The 19,161-nt window shown below is 36.4% G+C and overlaps 2 protein-coding genes across 13 annotated transcripts in view; both read left to right on the top strand.

Annotated features, from left to right (window-relative positions):
* Positions 1-3,059: 3,059 nt before the first annotated feature.
* On the top strand, positions 3,060-9,449 carry LOC149816267 (inactive poly [ADP-ribose] polymerase RCD1-like). Of its 10 annotated transcripts, XR_016427729.1 has the most exons (9): positions 3,060-3,134; positions 3,632-4,936; positions 5,115-5,356; positions 5,480-5,589; positions 5,941-6,072; positions 6,157-6,252; positions 6,817-6,960; positions 7,480-7,531; positions 9,155-9,449. XR_016427729.1 is itself a non-coding variant. In XM_089987899.1 (8 exons), exons 2-8 carry the CDS (start codon positions 3,753-3,755, stop codon positions 9,157-9,159), a joined length of 1,821 nt encoding a protein of 606 aa, XP_089844025.1. In that variant the 5' UTR covers positions 3,060-3,134; positions 3,632-3,752; the 3' UTR covers positions 9,160-9,449. The 10 variants fall into 10 exon arrangements, 6 of the variants coding, with proteins under 6 accessions (XP_089844025.1, XP_089844027.1, XP_089844031.1 ...); XR_016427732.1 differs by lacking the exons at positions 7,480-7,531; positions 9,155-9,449 and adding an exon at positions 6,632-6,698 and having other exon boundaries at positions 6,842-6,895; XR_016427731.1 differs by lacking the exons at positions 7,480-7,531; positions 9,155-9,449 and adding an exon at positions 6,503-6,698 and having other exon boundaries at positions 6,817-6,885.
* Positions 9,450-16,219: 6,770 nt separating this feature from the next.
* LOC149816268 (2-oxoglutarate (2OG) and Fe(II)-dependent oxygenase superfamily protein) overlaps positions 16,220-19,161 on the top strand; it is a 28,882-nt gene continuing 25,940 nt past the window's right edge. For all 3 annotated transcript variants that reach the window (XR_016427733.1, XM_089987907.1, XM_089987908.1), the window contains exons 1-4: positions 16,220-16,291; positions 16,416-16,542; positions 16,661-16,736; positions 16,900-16,972. Coding sequence is in view for 2 of the 3 variants with exons in the window: in XM_089987907.1 (XP_089844033.1) it covers positions 16,241-16,291; positions 16,416-16,542; positions 16,661-16,736; positions 16,900-16,972 (327 nt within the window). In the remaining variant the exon portion in view is untranslated. The remainder of the gene's footprint in view (positions 16,292-16,415; positions 16,543-16,660; positions 16,737-16,899; positions 16,973-19,161) is intronic.

Below are 19,161 nucleotides of genomic sequence, written 5' to 3' on the forward strand. Positions count from 1 at the left end.
AACTCTTATTTTTCTTAATGCTTTGTCATCAAATTTCTCCACTTCAAACTTAATATTCATTACCCTTGAGGTCATATCTAATATTTCCTACAATCAATAGATTTGACATCACTTCTTATGATTTTGGAGTTTATGTTCATGACCACACATGGTAAGTTCTGATATTAATGCAATTCGGAAACATTGGAAATCACAATAAAACAAACAAAGAAACAAATAACTACAAGGCAAGATGATTTATGTGGTTCAACAAAACCATCTACATCCATGATAAGAGTATTGAGGGTATTTATTAATATAATCAATCACCAATATAAGAAAAAACAAATAAAATAACAAACCAAAATAATTGAATATGTTGTTCGACCTACCAAGAGGATCGACGCATGCAACCTAAAATTTTATCTCACTCACAAAAAAAAAGCCATTACATTCTCTCACACTTTCTCTAAAAATCTAAAAGAAACCAATCATCCAAGAACTGCCTAAGAGAGCAAAACCATCATTTTTCTGCACCAAAAGAGATACCTTATCTTTTCTTTCTCTATCAAGCCAAAAAGTATCTTTTCATCTTTTCAAAAGAGAACGCACCCTCTTTTTATAATTCTCTAAGATAGAGTCTTTATCTATCAAAGAACCTCATAATTCATATTTTTGATCTCATATGATATTTTAAATAAGAGTCCAAAAAAAACTTCTTTATGTTACAAGGTAGCTCTTAATCCAATAAAAACTCATTTAAGCTATCATCAACACCTTTGCTCACCTACTTTTCTTCTTGGCAGACCTCTATTTTCAACATATCTTTAAGCATGCTGGAGCCCTCTGTCTCGACCACATTGGATGGATCCTAGAGTCAGGATCTCTTGTTTGGGCCATGTTTCCCCAACAACAAAACTAAATGAAACTTTATTTGGCACTATCGGATCATCACTGCATGGTGGTTCATTTGGAAGGAAACCCCCCCCCCCCCCCCCCCCCACCACCACCACCACCACACACACACACACAATGCAACCTTATCCTCGTGGATATCTTTCTAATGACAAGACAGAAATGGGGTTCACATTCTCTGCAATGGTTGCAAGTTTTATTTCAATGTAACATTTCAATGACAAATTCTTGTGTGTTTTTAATTATTTTAAGTGTTTTTAAGCTTAATAATATATAAATAATAAAAGTATAAAACACATATACTATCTATTATATATAATATATGTATAAAAAATATAATATATACAAGCCTATAAGAGCCTAGCCGAGCTTGCCATGTTCATGCTCTGCTGGTCAAACTCAATTTGGGAGCTGAACGCCTAGCTGCTAGTCTTGTTTGAGGCACAATGCAATACACCTATAAATTGAGGAAATCATTATAGATAACAAATTGAAAAGACAACAAAACTCATCTTTTTAGACTAACTATAAATTTTTTAAAAAGTATCATTAGACAAACCCATGTCCTGAGTCCAGCCCAAAAGATGCGCAAAGAACCGATACATCATACTAAGCACCAGATAATGAAAGATTATCATCATGGGACTCTTCAGGATGATCCACTATCCATTAGCAGGATGATAGAAGTACCAAAAAGAAGTTAGTCTAAATTGTTTTCAAATTCCTGTTCTGCTTGGCATGGTGAATTTGCTAGGAATCAATGGATCATGTATTTTGGATGAAAAAATACTTAAAGAATATGAGCCATTATTTTAAAACCTTAAATAAATCATGTTTATGCATCAAAATGAGATGATTCAAGAGCTGAAAAAAGGACAAAAAATTCATGATCCACATTTAGTTCTCATATTCTAGTGATTAATATATATATATATATATATATATATATATATATTTTTATTTATTTATTTATTTATTTATTTATTTATTGTGTTATACAAACTTGAAAATCTTTTCAAGTATCTCATATTTACCTATTGTTTTTTACATTTACACGAAAAAACTGCTGTCAAAATCATAGACCTAGCCGCGCTGGCTTTACTTGCCGTACTTACCAACGGTCGGTTGTTGTCTTGACAGCGTAAAATTCTGTACACTTGCCCCTAGAAAGTCATCACACTTCGATTTGCGAAAGGGTCGGGTTTATCCTTACCCTTATAGAGACTGGGTATGGTGACAAATAAGAAGGCCCAATTAAGACTCGAGTCCAGGCCCGAAGGTTCCATTAATACATGGACCCAGGTATAGTTTGTGAAATTTTATATCATACCCGCAATTGATTAAGACAAACATATTTTCAATGTAAAAATGATAAAAAATATTATTTTACACTATATGATATGTTCATGTAGTTTTTATTGGATCTGGGTATGGTTTCTTTTATAGTAAATCCGATTAGACTTGAGTATGAACCTGATACCATAGCAAAAAATCTGGTTCAAGTGTGGTTCCACCTGGGTTCGAACCAAACCCGACCTGTTGACGCCCGATGGTGGACTTTTCTAGTCCCCTTGACAGAGAAATTTTGTGTCCCGTCAAAGACGAAATTGGTCCCAGTTTCCACTCAGGCCCAAACTATATCCAAACATATTTTTGAATTTGGGTAGTAATTAGATCTCTGATACAGAGAATCCAGATCTAATTTGGATGTAAACGGTTTGGATTTTGGTTGAATGTAGCTAATACCAAATCCAACTCATCAAAAATTGGCTAAACCGATTCTGACGTGGATGGATGAAAAGCACTTATCAAATTAGCATCCATCAAATTCGGTAGCAAAAATCCGAAACCATGTCTGCATCCTATTATAATAGGACATGGTTTTGGCTAACCAAATCCGACTAAATAAAATGGGATTCTATTGGATACCGGATAAAATTCAATCCATTGACATCCTTAGAGAAACCATGGTTTTACGGATCTGGTGTTATGATGCGATAACGTCCCACCCATTTTCATAGTTTAGTGTTCACTCAGACAAGCCTTTTGATGTAGCGGTCAGATCTTTCCGGATCGGGTTAATATCCGAACCATTTTACTTTGAAACTCCCAAAGGCGGTTCTGGGACCCCTTTATATACCCGTCCTCTGTTTTCTTTCCATTCTCTGTGGGTGAGCCGTTTCTTCTCTCCATCTGTTTTTTGCTCTCTTTTTTTTAATCTTTTTTTTGTCACAAACAAGGTAACTCTTTTCCTTCTCTCTTTTTAAATTTTGTTTCTCAGTAAAAATGCTTTTTTGTGTAGTTTTTTTTTTCATTCTTTTTCCTGGTTTGAATTTCATTGTTTTGGGATGAAGGCGTAGTTGTTGTTGTTGTTGTTGTTGTTTCCTGGTTTGAATTTCGTTATTTTTTTTCAAAAAAAATAAAAAATTCATTTACTGAGGAAATTTCGGTGCCAGTTGGATGAAACTTTTCGCGATCGTTTGGGTTTTATTTCCGATCGCGCGATCGATTATGGTTTCTGGTGACCGAAATTATGAATGAAAAAGAGTAATTGAGTAGTTTTTTTCCTAGGCGATGCATCTTCGAGGTTAGGGTTAGGGTTAGGTTTTTTCGCATGCAAATTTGATTTTTGTGGGATTTTTGTTAGGGTTTTGATGTTTTTTCGCATGCAAATTTGATTTTTTGGGGGATTTTTGTTAGGGTTTTGATGTATTTTCGTCGGCTCTTGTGTGGATAGGTTGCTGTTGAGTGCCGTCGATCCGGTGGATGTAAATATGTGTAGATCGGTAGTTTTCTTTCGTTGATTTGTAAGGTTTTTTGTTTTTCTCCGGAGTTGGATCTCTTGTACAGTTTTGAGTATGGATAGGATGGTCGGAGAGGTCGATCGCGGCGGACAGAGGGTTGCGGATTTGAAGCGGAAACAGGCTTTGCGGTGCGCTGCGTATCTGGCGGGTGTGGGGCGGACGCGGAGCCATCGTGCTGGTTGGAGCAGGGAACGGCGGCAGCCGCCTCCGGCAGCGGCGATGATGGTGGAGGGTTTCCGGCGTGGGTGCGGGTGTTGTTCCGGGAAGTCCGTGATCAACAACTACTCGAATTTTCTCAAGAGCGGGTTTCCCAGGCGGATAATGTTCTTCTCCAAGGGGGAGTGGTGCGATTTCCCTGCGCATGTGATCGGTCCCCTTGCCGATGCGTTCGTCAGCAAGAGATCCGCTTTGGAGGTGGTGTTGGACGGGCGCCGCTGCCTCGTCGATTTTCTTCGCATGGTGCGGATCGATCTCAGAAGTGGGTTGCAGCGATCGATTGCGTGGATTGATGATTCGGAACGGTGTTTTTTCCCCAAGTTTTTCTTCGACGGTAGTGGTAACACTGGCGGGAGGAAATGCCGGCATCCGAAGCTTGCAGATTCGCGGGAGATTGAGGTGAAACTTGAAATTGGTATTAGTCGGGTAGATAGTTCGAAGACGGAGGATCCGAGCGATGTATCGGTTTCGCATGCGAAGATTGCAAAGGTTCCGCCGAGCGACGAGCATAGTGATTTAGATCAGGATTCTGGTGCTAGCCGAAACCAACCTGCAGAAATGAGAAAAGTAATAGGTGAAAATGGCGAACTGTTGCCTGAGGGTGGAGCTTTTGGGAGAGGGTCATACAGTATGAGCCAGGAGGTTCTAGAGGTTCTTGGTTCGGAGGCTCTGCGTGATAAGGTGGTCGCTTTGGACAGAGGTTCTAATGATTACATTGCTGTCCGCAATGTGTTTCTTATGGGAGTCCATACGCTTGTTACAGCTAGTCATATAGTTGGGATTTATCGTTACTCTCCCTCGTGTAGGTTTGCACATGGTCGGATGCAGTTGTTTGAAAACCAGGCACAGGTCATGAAGAGCTACCGCGGCGATGCAAATGTTCGGTATGCATGGCATGGTTCTTCAAGAGAAGGTATTGTTGAAATCATGCTTCATGGATTTGGAAGAATTCGAAAACCTATGAATAGAATCGCATATGGGAGTGGCATCTATCTTTCACCAAAAGAATGCTCCCGTATCAGGTGAATGTTTTTGCATTAGTATTTCTGTGTCTATAGCACATTATCTTCCTTTCCTGGTTGCTGCATTCTGTTTGATTCCTCTGTGAGGCAGTCATTGTATTTCAGTGTTTGGCTCGTACTTTGCATATTATCTGTGTGCTGAGAGATGCCTAATGCTAATTCGATTGTTTGTGTACAGCGCCAGTTATTCTGATATTGACGAAAAAGGCATGCAGCACATGGTATTATGTCGTGTGATAATGGGAAGTATGGAGCAAGTCCCTATTGGTTCTGAACAGTTCTATCCTAGCAGTGAAGTTTTTGACAGCGGTGTGGATGATCTTAGGAATCCTAAGCATTATGTCATATGGGGTACCCATATGAATACACACATACTTCCAGAGTATGTTGTTAGTTTTAAGGTTCCTCCTATTGTTCAAGGTAATTTATCTGCATCAACATGATTGGATGATTGGATGTTTATAATAGGCCTTCTAGCTTCATGCTCACTTGGATACTGTTGTTATTTTTCTGCATTATCTTTTGTTTTTGTAATTTTTTTAGAGTGCTTGGCTGAACTGAAAGGAAGACAGAGCATAGTTGGTTCGGTGGCAGACACAAATTCCCAATTGCCTGGTAGCAATATGAAGCGATTCTCCACAACTGCTGATTTGGTAAGAACATTCTAAATTTTGGTATATGGTGGCCATTACTTCTGGAATATCATGGTGTTAAAGTTTGTTCACTTAGTGTATGGAAGCTGGTAAGCTGTCCAATCAATGGAGCCCTCTGATGATCAGTTGGTACCTTACCAAGTATGGAAGTTCATGTGTTTCTAAAGCTGAACTTTGAGTCTTCCCAGACAGGGGTGTACAGGGCTGTGCCATTTGATAGTGTAACATGAAAATTTGTCTGGGTATCTTGTGTCTATTTTAAGTCAACAATTAACTGCCTTTGTCTATTTTAAGTCAATGGATGGGCACCACTTGTCCAACTTGTCTAAGAGTGGTCACCAAAATATGCAGGGAACTGCCCCAGAGCCAGTGAAGAAGCCAACTTCTAATTGGATGGCGTTTCCACTACTGTTTGCTGCAATTGAGAAGTATATGACCCTAGAAGATAAGAAGGACCTTGATCGCTATTATGCTGATTTCAAGGTGGGAAAACTTGGAAGTCTGATTGAGCTGTATGTTGTATTGTGAACTTGGTTCATCATGTGCTGTGTTTTCGTTCTGTGCCAGGCGAAAAGGTTGACTAGGGATGATCTTATTAAAAGGTTGAGATTGATTGTTGGAGACAAGCTGCTCATAACCACCCTGAAAAATTTGCAATGCGATGTGAGTTTGTACCTCAAAAGTTTCATGAATTTTGTTTTCTTAAATCCATGCTTCCTCCCTATTTCTCGTCTTGGCTAATGAAAGTGAAAATATTGGATCCTTGTCTATTTTATCTGGTACCACCGTTGGGTATGGTATGGCTGTTTATATGTTTATTTTTCTGTGGTATATACTAAACATTGTTACCGAAGTAAATTGGATGTCCTGGTGCATATAATGTTGTTAAATTGTATTTTGTTTTTCATTGTAGACTCATTAACAGTGAGTGCCTTTTTGTACTCCAAATAAGTAAATATGATGCCTCCTCCTTTCTCCGGTACTCTTTGAATGCCCCAGTTTCTTCAAAATGTCAATGTTTGAATGAAGACTTTCAGTGCAGTTGTGAGTGTCAAATGGCAGCAAAGTGGAGAAGCTTGATGGGTTGAGGCTTGCTGAAGTGCCTTTAGGTGAAAACTGAAAAGATGTCATGTATTGAGTCTTGTGGAATAGTGTTTTTTTGCCTGCTTGGAGCTATTTGGCCTTACAAGATTTTGTAGAAGAATGTTAACGGCTATTTTCTTTCAGATGCCTTCTTTTCCCTTGAAAATAGACATTAGCATTATATCAAGAAATGGGATGCAATGCTGTGCACCATATTTCTCAGACTATTCTGTCGTATGGGATAACTAAGATCCTGTGTGAAAGCAAAAAACAAACAGCCCTTAACTTGTAAGTTGTAGCAGTTTCCATTTTTCTCTTGCTATGGACTATGATCTGCTCCTCTTTCATTAAATTTTGGGCAATATTTGTTTGTTAATGTGTCAGTAATTGTTCATAAAGTAGATAATTGTGATTTTCTATCATGTTCCTTTTTTTAATGGAGAACGGGTTTTTGGAGCATGGCAAGGTTGTTTGGAAGTATTGGAGGAGTTTAAGGATACAAGATTTATCCTTCACATTCTGGTTGACTTGATTTCCCTTGCTATTGGTTTCAATCTTCATGAATGAAATCATCGGTATACAAGTAGATGGAATATAAACAAAGATGTCATGTGCTGCTTAACTTGATATGGTTGCGACGATGAACTACTAATCTGTGTTGCCTCTGAAAATGGTCTTGGGTTCATGTTGCTTGTTTTCTTTGGAAGTTGAAAATTTCTTTAAAACAAAATCCTTAAATATTAATTTGTAACATGAGTCCTGAATTAGCTTAATTTTTCTTTCTTATTTGTAACGTGATGTTTGCAGAGAAGTAGCATCTACCAACAATGTTCGGGAAGCTTTAGGAAGACAAAAGCAGGTATACTTTGTGGCATGAAGTATTGTTGATTATATTTGTAACCTGCTTCTCTGGTTGAACTTTTGTTGCTTTCATTTCCTCATGAAGTAGGTCATAAAGCAAATGTGGTCATCTTTTGTTAAAATTAGGGTGGACTGTCATTTAATGTGTTGTTATTAATCGTAATATCATATATGTCCTGTGAGCAACCCAATTTATCTAGAGATCTATAATTTTCAACCAATAAATTTTTTGTCTGGTATTAAGGACCTCCAGATATGGTGTGATTTGTGGATTGTATTTCATTTATGGGGAGGCTGGATGAGGCAGACAGAGGTACTGGATGTGCTGTGGTGGGAGGCTTCCCTTCCTTTTGGGTTTCATAATTTATTTATTTTGGGAAACCTTTCATTGAGCGGTTGGCGTGTACTAAGATTATTTTAGTAGATCTAATACCGTGCTGGATATTGTTAACAGCTTCCATACGGCTTTATCTCCTTGTTGCTTTGGGCTAATCATCTTCTTTTCTTTCTTTCCTTGATGTCTTTGGTTCCAAAAATTGGAAAAATGGCTGCAGCCCTCATCACATATATTTTTCATGTGGAGAATTATTGCATACTTTTCATCATCATTTCTTCTTTCACTGTTTAATTTTCATATCCAATCAACTTGTCTTCTCATAATCCATGTTTCACCATTTTCTTCATCTTCTTACTTTTCCCCTTTTTTCTGCATTTGTTCTTTGTTTTTGGTGCCAAAAGTAGTGTTTTCATTTAATCAAGCAAGAGTTTGCAGAAATCTATGATACACGTGATCTGAATCGTCCTGCTTTTAAAAGAACCATTAACTGACGATGCTCTTTGTTGGCCAAGGCATCTGGCTGTTTCCTTCACAAAAATAACTTTGATACACTACTGATTATGTATGCTCTATCTTGAGTTTTAAACAGTGCTTTATTGCTACAACATTCCCCTGAAGTTGTATAGAATTACTAATAGAGTAATATTCTGTTGTTGTGGTAGATTCTTTGCATATTCAAGGTTTGTGCTTGTGATCGTTGCTGGGAATATTTTCATTTTTTCACCAATCAATAGTTACAGATTTCCAGAATTTGCTTGTTAACCTTGTTTTATTGTGCCAGTGAATAATGTCACTGGAAATAGTTTATTTTCTTTGTCTTGTCATGTTTGAACTTTGAACTTGTCAAGAAATTCAAATCTAAAAACTTTGGGAAGCTTTCAATCATGATCTTGACATTCAAAATATTTTGATGAAATTCCACATGGAAAAATTTATTTTGATTTAGTTGGATGCAAATGCTAGGCTTCTATTTGTCTAAATCCAGTTAGTTGGCATGGAGACACAAACAAATGAACAATTGGTTTCTGAAAGAGTGCATATGTTTGTGCTTTGTCTTGCTGTTTTGGTATGTGGGCTTTCAGACACCAACATGAGTTCCATATGCGTTACTTGTTCTGCCTCTTTGTGAGATTCTGGTCTCGAGCCTTAAACAAGTTTGCTCTTACGCAGAACGAGTATGAAACTATGAAGGGTTGTTTCTCAATTTGGCAAAATTTACATTTTTTCTTTTATGCGGTCCCAGTTGCCTAGCGCAGAATCTAACATATGTTTTCTAAAATGCAGGGTAGAACTTTGCAGGGTTTCAGTTAATAATTTTCTACAAGATTTGAAGTTCAGGGTGTGGTTTCATCAGTTATAGGTAATTTCTGGTTTCAGCTTTCAGGAATGGGTATTGTGTTTCTGTATAGGGTTTGTTCCTTTGTAAGAGATGGAGCAGGTTGGGTATATCATCCAGCAGATCATGGTCGTCAACGCTGTAAAATTTGTCGACTAGAAACCATAAATAATGCTGTGGAATTTGTCGACTAGAAACATTTAATTGTTATTCAGTCTTCTAGTTGTTTTTTAGTTTGACATATATTCTTCTTGCACATCTTTGGACATTTTCCCTTCCCTTGTAAATGATTGGACCTATGTAGTAATCACATGTTACTATCCGGCCCAGAATGCAATGAGGTAAGACGTGAAAAAATGCATTGATCTTACCAGGTACACATTGAATGCAACTGCATCATGGAGTTGTTTCTTGCATGCTGGTGTGCTATACTTGCAGTAGGTTTGCTGCCTCTGATTATTTTTGTTAGTAGGATTTGGTTGCTTCGGATGTCCTTATGGAGCGCCATAAACATCTTTTGATTTTCAGAATGAGTTTTATAATTCTAGGCATTGGAGGTAATCAGTTATGCACTTGGATGATCTTTTGACTCTCTCTCATTGGTGATGGAGAAAGTTTTTTGTTTTATATTTACAAGGAGAAACCACCCCCAGGATCAGAGACCTAGCCGCCTTGGCTCTGCCTGCATACTTACGATCACTGTCCTGGCAGCGTAAAACTCTGTGGGCTTACCCCAAGAAAGCTTTTGTTTAATTTAGTCACCTTTGAACAAATGACATGGTATGCAAATCCCCTGTATGTAAAAGCAGAATCATAAGACGGATCACTGTTTCCCTTTGTTGTGTGGGCAATGCATGTCTGGAGCATATATATGTTTACTAATTTAGCTCCGTTTCTCAAGATCCACGACCCCTAGACCATTTTTTTTTTTATTTTAGCTTCAATTTTCTTAAGATGTTTCGGACCTTTTATCTGAAAGTGAAATGTTGTGCAAGTGTCAACTGGGATGGTGGCATGGACACAGCAACATTTTTAAAACATCACTTTTAATCACAAACAAAAAAGTGATGTTTCCTCGTTATTTTGAATGTAAATCTATCACTACATTTGAAAATGTCGCAAGCAGCCTGAGGTGTATTGCACAAATAAATGTGGCAGGTGTAGTGATAAAAAGTTTAAAACGGCAACATGGCGAATTGTCAATTTCTCTGTTCTCATGAGAAACTGAAATATTTTATTTTCTTGCATTTTGATTAGCAGAAAATAAATAAATACACCAACGGGGGTGCACGTCACCTTGCGTTGGGACGTTGCAGATTCAAAACACAATGGTATAGTTGTATAACTGGTAGAGGTCTGCCTAACCCCAGCCTTTTTAAAAAAAAAAAAAAATTTATATATATATATATATATATATATATATATATATATATATATATATATATATATATATATATATATATATATATATATATATATATTGAAGAATGTACTAAATATATAAATAACCTAAAATCTCTTGGATGAGTAATAGTATAAAGAATGGGTAATATTTTAAATGGTTTATTTACTAATTGATACCACAATATTTTTTTATATTTGTCAAATTAAACAAGTTCTTCGCTCATCTAGGGAATGAATACAAGTGATGGCGATAAAAGATTTAAATAATGAAAGATTGGAAGAATATATTTATGGCTATGTCAAAATGTGGTGTTAATAAGTGATATTGCGCTTGACAGCTCCAGTCTCGATGCAGTGTTTTTGGCAACACCATCGCTCCCAAACAACTGAGAGCACTGAGGGAAACTGCAACACACCAAACTTATCTGCAAACAACATGATATATTTTTGCTTTTATAGACAAATTTTCTACGGGATAAATTTAGTTTTGTTTTATTAATTTTTTGTGTTTTTTTTTTGAATTTATTTTTCTTTCTCAAACTTTATTTGTTTGGCCAATAAATTAATGTTTTACTCTTTTGTCAGTTATCACTGAGTGTATAGGTTCGCTACTTCTATGCCAACCCAAATGCTCCTCTATGTCCAAGAAATTCAATCCCGTCTAACCCACGTAAACTATGCATTATTTTTGGATTTAATCTTCAAACATAAATGTGTGCTATAAAACAATAAGATGGGTAGGAGATGGATGAATCCGAATCCAATTCATAATTCCACTATAAAAAATGGGCTTTATTTTCAATAATCATATCTAAATTTGGGTACTTCCAAGCACACACCCATAAGCTCTGTTTCTCAAGATCCACGACCCCTAGACCATTTTTTTTTTAAATTTATTTTTCTTTCTCAAACTTTATTTGTTTGGCCAATAAATTAATGTTTTACTCTTTTGTCAGTTATCACTGTGGGTATAGGTTCGCTACTTCTATGTCAACCCAAATGCTCCTCTATGTCCAAGAAATTCAATCCCGTCTAACCCACGTAAACTATGCATTATTTTTGGATTTAATCTTCAAACATAAATGTGTGCTATAAAACAATAAGATGGGTAGGAGATGGATGAATCCGAATCCAATTCATAATTCCACTATAAAAAAATGGGCTTTATTTTCAATAATCATATCTAAATTTGGGTACTTCCAAGCACACACCCATAAGCTATTCATTTTCCTAAATGTATATTAGCTGATGATTCATTATTCATAACATAGTTACGAGGAAACTAAAATGAGTACGAGAAGGAGAAGCGATGGGTGAAGTGAAAGCGGGAAAGTGAGTGTTAAAAAGTAGTATGAAGGGAAAAAATGAGATATGGTTGTGAAGTGATTATTTAAGTACATGAAAAATGAAAGAAAATACATATATAACAATATCAAGCATGAGTATAGGTGTAATATCCATAAAATTTTCAAAAATTTTAAATAAATAAAAAGATAATTTTTGGCAATTTTTTTGGCATTTACTATGATTTATAATAAATTATCATTTTTTGGTGAATTATATTGGCAATTATTTATATATTATATTTAATTATCAATTATTTATCGATGATATTTAATTGATATTAATTTAATTGTTAAATTTATTTAAGGATTTAAGAGAGGATAAATCTAAATTATTATCCAAGTATGAAATTTGAAAATTTGAAGTTTGAAAGTAGTATTTGGGTTTGAATATGAAAGAGGATCCAAGAACTTTAACCCAAGAGAATTTGAAATTGAAGCACATTGGGATTCATTGAATCTTAAAACTAATCAGGTTTGGATCTTGAAAAAAATCCAAGAGAGTCAACCATATGGTTTGGGACTAGATCTATTTAGGAGACCCAATTTAAATATAAAATAAACTAGCTTTGGATACAGTAGATCTTAAAGTTTTTTGGGTTTGGATCTTAGTGGGTCAACCCACACGGGATGGTTTTGGATCTAGTGTGAGTGAAACTACATTTTTTATCCTTTTTTGGATCTTTTAAGTGATGCGGGTAGTGGATTGGATTACCCAAAACATCAAATCCCTTGATTCTTTCACTAACCCACTTCATTTCTCTTATTTTACTCACCTACCACATCACCTTCTCTAAAATCCCTCACCAACCCCTCATCACCTCCCCTAAATCCCTCATCAACCCCTATTTCATGCACTAAAACTTATAAATATCCTTCACTCCCAACACTCTCACTCTCTCTCTCCCTCCACTAGTTTTGGAGAAGAAGATTTTTCTTTTTTCTCTCAAGTTTTCTCTCCTCTCTTTGGTGTCGATTTTCTTGGAGTAAAAGAGCACATCATTTTCACGATTTTTAGAGTGACCTTTATTTAGGGTCTCTCTAAATCCACAAAATTAGAGTAGCGCTCAAGTGTGATAGCTCACTATTAAATAAATTTGTCATTTTTGACGTTTTCATAATCTTCAAATAAGCTAAGAAAAATATGATAACTCGTATGGTTGTACGATTCTATTACAATAGGGATTTACCTATATGTTTTGAATATTGTACATGTATAAATGATGCATGTGTGTATATATACATATATTAATATTAATTATGCATGCTTCATGTCTTGAATATTTAATATAGATTATGTATATTGTAAGTTAAGAATTATGCATACAGAAAATTACATATTTTAAATGAGCATGCATGTTCTAATTATACATGCTTCGAGTTTTGAATTACACATGCATGAATTTAAATGTTTTTACGTATGCATGAATTTACATGTGTTATTTACGCAAACATGGACCTTAAATATGCATGCACTAAGGTTCAATTTACGAATGCAAGGATTTTAAACATGAAATGTTGATTACACATGTTTCAAGTAACGAATGATGTGACATTTCAAGTCTTTTGTAAATTGACTATCGATATGCATTCGAGAAACCTGAGTTGTCACGATTGGACCATGTTGAGATTCGGTTATTGTTATTTATGGATTTCTTGTATTGATTTCTCATTATGCCCACATTGATTTTTTTTTTAATGAATGCATGGATTCTTGTGAAAAATGACAATGCTTGTCTTGTATGAAGATCTACGAATTGTATTCATGTACGAGTTTGATAAGTGAATCGCATGCAAATACTTGGTAAGTGAATGCATGATACCCACTAGAAAATCCATTTCTAGTAAGTGGGTGTGCTACAATGAAGCACTATGCAATGACAATTTTGTGCTTTGGAATATGAATTATTATCATGTTGTGAATATTATATTTGTTATGTCACTCTATGCAAATATGTTCATATGAACCATGATCCTTATATGTTGTCACCGTGTTCATATAGAGCATGATATCGTACAGTGCTATCAGTTAGGCATCACATTCATGCATGTAAATGATTACTTGTAATAGAGCAGGTAATGTAATGGAACCAATATGGTGCCTTAATAAATAAATTACATGAGTGACATATGATTATTATGTTCGTATTGTAAGACATCAAGGCATGCATGTACACATATTAGCTCTATGATGAGTCTAGGTTTATGACCACTACCAAGGTGTATCAATGCACTCAGTTATGAAAAAACACATGCATACTTAATTCTAGGATAACCTTCATAGGCAAAATGCTTAATCACTTTAAAGAGACCTAAGCGCATATTGAATATATTATGTTAATACACAAACTATGAGAACCTACCTAAATGAGTTAGATGATGCCAACTGATATGAGGCATATGCAACATGGTAAATACGTTTAATAAAAAGAGAACCCATTAACCTATTCATATTTGATTCTTACTTATAGAGGTGGTAGGTGGTACAAGCCGTGATGAATATTGTTGTAACTACTATGCTCCTCAAGTGTCAATAACTCGACGTCCTCAATCATTGGAGTTAGGAGACATGACTACCAATATTTATCCTAGGTGATAGATTCCATAACTTTGGAAATAAATTTATGATGCATCATTAATTATCCTTACCTTTTTAGAATTCCTTTTAGAGAAGATTTAGTTAGTCATCCGGAGTATTAAAATACCTAGCATAATAAACCCCCCGAATGATTTCAGTCAGTCTCTACGTTCTTCCTGTGAGTAACCACATGTGGGTAATATCAAAATGAAGACTTTATGTTCAGAGAGTTATTTGAAATGAAAACATGCCTTGTTTATACAAGTTAGTAGATTGTACAATTGCATATTTTATGACAAACATTTATTACTGTCTTATTGATGTATACATGATTGAATATATGATTAAATCTTCATGTATGTTTTATTTCTCTACCACTATATGATGTTACTGTACTTATCATACTCGATATAATATGATCATTTATCAATTTAGGTGATCACTAGATTGTAGTTACATGCGATGATGAGATGGTATAAACCAGTCATAGGACCGCATCCTATCTATTTTTGTTTCCTAAATATGCTTGATGTTTAGAGATATTACTTATTATGTTAAACAATTTTCAATTCAGTTATGTTTTGAAATCTTGTTTGGAATGAATCGTTCTTGAAAATTTGCCTTCTCTATTTCAAAATATATGTGTATAGGATCATACTCAGATCCAATAAAACTAAGATCCATTCATTGTTGTCGTGTATTTCTCTGTAACCTGCCCAAGGTTGCTAACTTAGATTTTTCGAATGATTTTTTTTTTTGTAAAATTTTCTTAAAATTTTTAAGTTAAAAATGTTTGGAATGTTACAATAGGTACGTAATAAATGACAAAAACACATAAATATATGTAAAACACATGACAAGCTTGCTATAAAAAACATTATTTCTTAATATAAAAAACATTAAAAGTGAGTTAGAAGAGAGTAAAAAGTGACCAAAAGAGAGAAGAAAACATTAAAGAAGCAAAAAGAGAATTGATTTAGGAAGCGAGCTACCCCATGAAGCAAGAAGTATATTGCTGCATAGCCAAACAGGCTTCCCACTAAAGGGAATCAAGTTTTTCATATTGTGGGAGTGAGTTTTCCAAAACTTCTCTATTTGTTTTTTTTTTTTGAGAAAGGTAAGAGTTTTTCTTTTTTGAAGTGAGCTTCCACACAAAGCAAGAAGCTTCAGATAACTATGTTTCATACACTCAAAAATGGATACGGTTTTGATGGGTAGGGATGGCAGTGGACCAGGGCACGTGCGCGAGACAAAGTTTTCATCCCTGCCCTATCTTAAATTTAACGTCCCCACCTCCATCCCCACCCTCGTCCCGTACCCGTCTCTGTTTATTCTCATTTAGTAATAAGAATATATATAAGAGTTACATATAATTTTATTAAACAATTAAGAGTATTTTAATAATTTTACTATAATGGGGCAGGGTGGGAGAACACTTGAGTCCATTCCCTTACAGCTTTTTATTTTCACTTCCATCCCTGGTTCATTCTTTGTTTCGTGCCCTCCATCTCCGCCCCAAACAGAACGGGTTTGGACGGATCTCCGCTTTTCCCGGGTCCACTGCCATCCCTGGAGGGACTCTTCAACTTACCAGCTGTAGGATCACAGTTTCGGGTTTCAACCCGAGATCCGATACGAGTCTACCCGTTATAAAAGGGCGGGGAGGGGGGGGGGGGGGGGGGGGGGGGGGTCCTCTGGCTATAAAAAAAATGGCTGATCGCCTCGTTCTCCGCGACTTCGTCACTCCCGAGCTCTGTAAGGTGCGTTTCTTCTTCTCTGAAACCCTAGAAATTTCCTTCACTGATAGAAAACCGATTTAGTGTGCGATCAATCCTTGTTTCCTTCCCTTCATCGTTATTATCTTCTTGTTCTTCTCATTCGCAGGAACTTGAGTTCATACACAAGAGTTGCGGGACGATCGGTTACAGAGACAACGTGTTGTCTACGACTCTCACTCACCTGATCGCCACCGGCTGCGGCCATCTCATCGTGCCCTTCGTCGCTATCCGAGGCGCGATTTCTCGGTTCTTTGCGTTTTTTTTTTCTCTCGCTTTTCTTTTGTTCCGTTTTGTGCTGGAGAATCTCTTCGGTTTTGTATCCGCGTGATGAAATGAGGATTTGGATGGCAGAGAGGTTGAAGGAGAAGGTGGAGGAGGTATTCGGCTGCGAATACGAGCTCTTTGTTGAATTCACGGGTTTGATCAGGTGTGCTCTTTTTCTCTATTCGAGGATTGAGTTTTTTTTTTATTCTGGGGAATATATCTGTATACATATTTGATCGAGTGTGGTGCAAATTTTGGACGTCTTAATTGGTGGCGGAGATGGTTGATTCTAATTGTTAACTGTGTTTTTTTTTTGTCTGAAATAGTTGGACCACCGGTTCGAAGATTGGATGGCATAGCGATGACAACAGACCTTATCTCAAGCAGCGCCATTTCGCGGTGCGTATTGGAAATCGATAGGTTGGTCTTTACTTGTTTAACTTTTCCCCGCCTTGGATTGGTTTATGCATCTTGGACGATGGTTGGGTGGGTTTTGATGGGTTGAAAATCTTCGTGTGCTATGTTGGTCTTATATTGTGTCTCCATGGACTAAGGCACCTTCGTTGTGTTTTGGAACCTACTACCGAACAAGAAACCCGAGAATGGAGAGGTAGATTATTTAACTGTCCACAAGAGTAAGGCAAATCAGATTCTAAAGATGGTGATAGATTAATTGGCCTAAACTTGCTACCCACGGCAACGCTGTCAATTTTCCAAAAATGATCAAATTATTAAATTATTTATGAGGAAATAAATGATGGTGATGTTCCGGATGCATTGGAACACTCCTCACTCTCTAAAATGAAAGTTGCCTTCTCTTCAGTTTCCTAGATAAGCTCTGGTGAGGGGTACAAGTTGGAAACTTGATTACAAGTCCTCAGCATCCAGAGAGAATCATATCCTGTGTTAGCTACATCCTCTAAATCTGTTGTCCTTGGCACCTTAAGCTTGATCAAGCACATTTGAGGCATGGTCTGCCTATGACAAGGAATGCCTAGTTTTTTTGAGAGGAAATAGTTTGTTAAAAGTCTTCAACCAGTGATTTTGGCAGGATGAGGATCCTGCGAGGTTTTCTCTTATGGGACAGAGGAGTTGAACTTAGGTCTACCAAGCTTCAAATTTTAAGTTGTTTATGTCCTTAATTGGATGCATAAGGATAATGCAACTCATGATCTAATTTTCAGTCAATTATGGGAAGTAAGATAGCGGGTGGCATGAGAAAGGTGGCTAAGGAGGTATTGGGTGAGTCTAAAGGCGGTGCACCGCTAGGTAAGGATACATCATGGTGGAACGAGGATGTCAAATTAGCTATTAAGGCTAAAAGAAAGTGTTATAAAAATCTAAGTAAGAGTCGTGATAATGAGAATTTGGAGAAGTATATGATAGCAAAGAAGGAAGCTAAAAAAGTAGTTTGAAACGCGAGAGATAAGATATATAAGGAGGTTTATGACAAGTTGGATACCAAAGAGTATGAGAAGGATATTTATAGGCTTGCAAAGATGAGAGATAGAAAATCGAGAGATCTGGGTATGGTTATATGTATCAAAGATGAAACACAAAGGGTTTTAGTCAAAGATGAGGAGATTAAGGAGAGATGAAAAGATTATTTTGATAAGCTATTTAATGATAGTCATGCTCAAGATCTTGGAGACTTCTCCATTCCTTTTCATGAGATAAATCGTGACTTCATGCGCAAGATTCAAAAGAAAGAAATTGCAGAGGCTTTGAAGAAAATGAAATCAAGTAAGGCAGTTGGCCCAGATGGTATACCTATCGAGACTTGAAAGTGCATGGGGGAGAAAGGTTTAGAATGGTTGACAAATCTTTTTAATAAGATTTGACAGACAAATAAGATGCCTAATGAGTGGAGGAAGAGTACTTTGGTGCCTCTATATAAGAATAAGGGTGATATACAAGATTGCACAAACTATCGTGGTATAAAACTCATAAGTCATACTATGAAACTTTGGGAGAGGGTGTTTGAGTTTAGGTTGAGGAAGGTTGTCATGATATCGGAGAATCAATTTGGTTTTATGCCTTGAAGATCAACTATGGAAGCTATACATCTTCTTAGACAACTTATTGAAAGACATAGAGAGAGGAATAAAGATTTGCATATGGTTTTTATTGATTTGGAGAAGGCATACGATAGAGTACCTAGGGACGTTCTCTGGTGGACAATGATGAAGAAATGTGTTTCTCTCAAGTACATTAGTATAATTAAAGATATGTATGAAGGAGTAGTAACCAATGTCTGCACTTGTGGAGGGGTGACAACCAATTTTCTTATAACGGTTAGGTTACATCAAGGATCTGCTTTAAGCCCTTTCCTATTTGCTATAATGATGAATGAGCTTACGAGATCAATTCAAGAAAATGTGTCGTGGTGTATGGTTTTTGCTGATGATATTGTTTTGATTGATTTGATGAGTCTAGAGCCGGGGTTAATGCTAAGTTAGAATTATGGAGACAAACATTGAAAACAAGAGGTTTTAAGTTGAGTAAGACTAAGACAGAATATATGGAATGTCGGTTTAGTAAGCAACGAAGTAGTGATGGGAGTGTAGTGAAGCTTGGTGAATAAGAAA

The sequence above is a fragment of the Nuphar pumila genome, chromosome 14 (genome assembly GCF_984573655.1).
Source record: "Nuphar pumila chromosome 14, dmNupPumi1.hap1.1, whole genome shotgun sequence".
NCBI lineage: Eukaryota > Viridiplantae > Streptophyta > Magnoliopsida > Nymphaeales > Nymphaeaceae > Nuphar > Nuphar pumila.

What these genes read in the sequence shown, in the direction of transcription:
- LOC149816267 (XM_089987899.1), top strand. Translation starts at nt 3,753, where the DNA reads ATGGATAGGATGGTCGGAGAGGTCGATCGCGGCGGACAGAGGGTTGCG. An exon ending in GGTTCCTCCTATTGTTCAAG is followed by an intron (nt 5,357 to 5,479) that starts GTAATTTATCTG and finishes TAATTTTTTTAG; the next exon opens with AGTGCTTGGCTGAACTGAAA. An exon ending in GCTATTATGCTGATTTCAAG is followed by an intron (nt 6,073 to 6,156) that starts GTGGGAAAACTT and finishes GTTCTGTGCCAG; the next exon opens with GCGAAAAGGTTGACTAGGGA.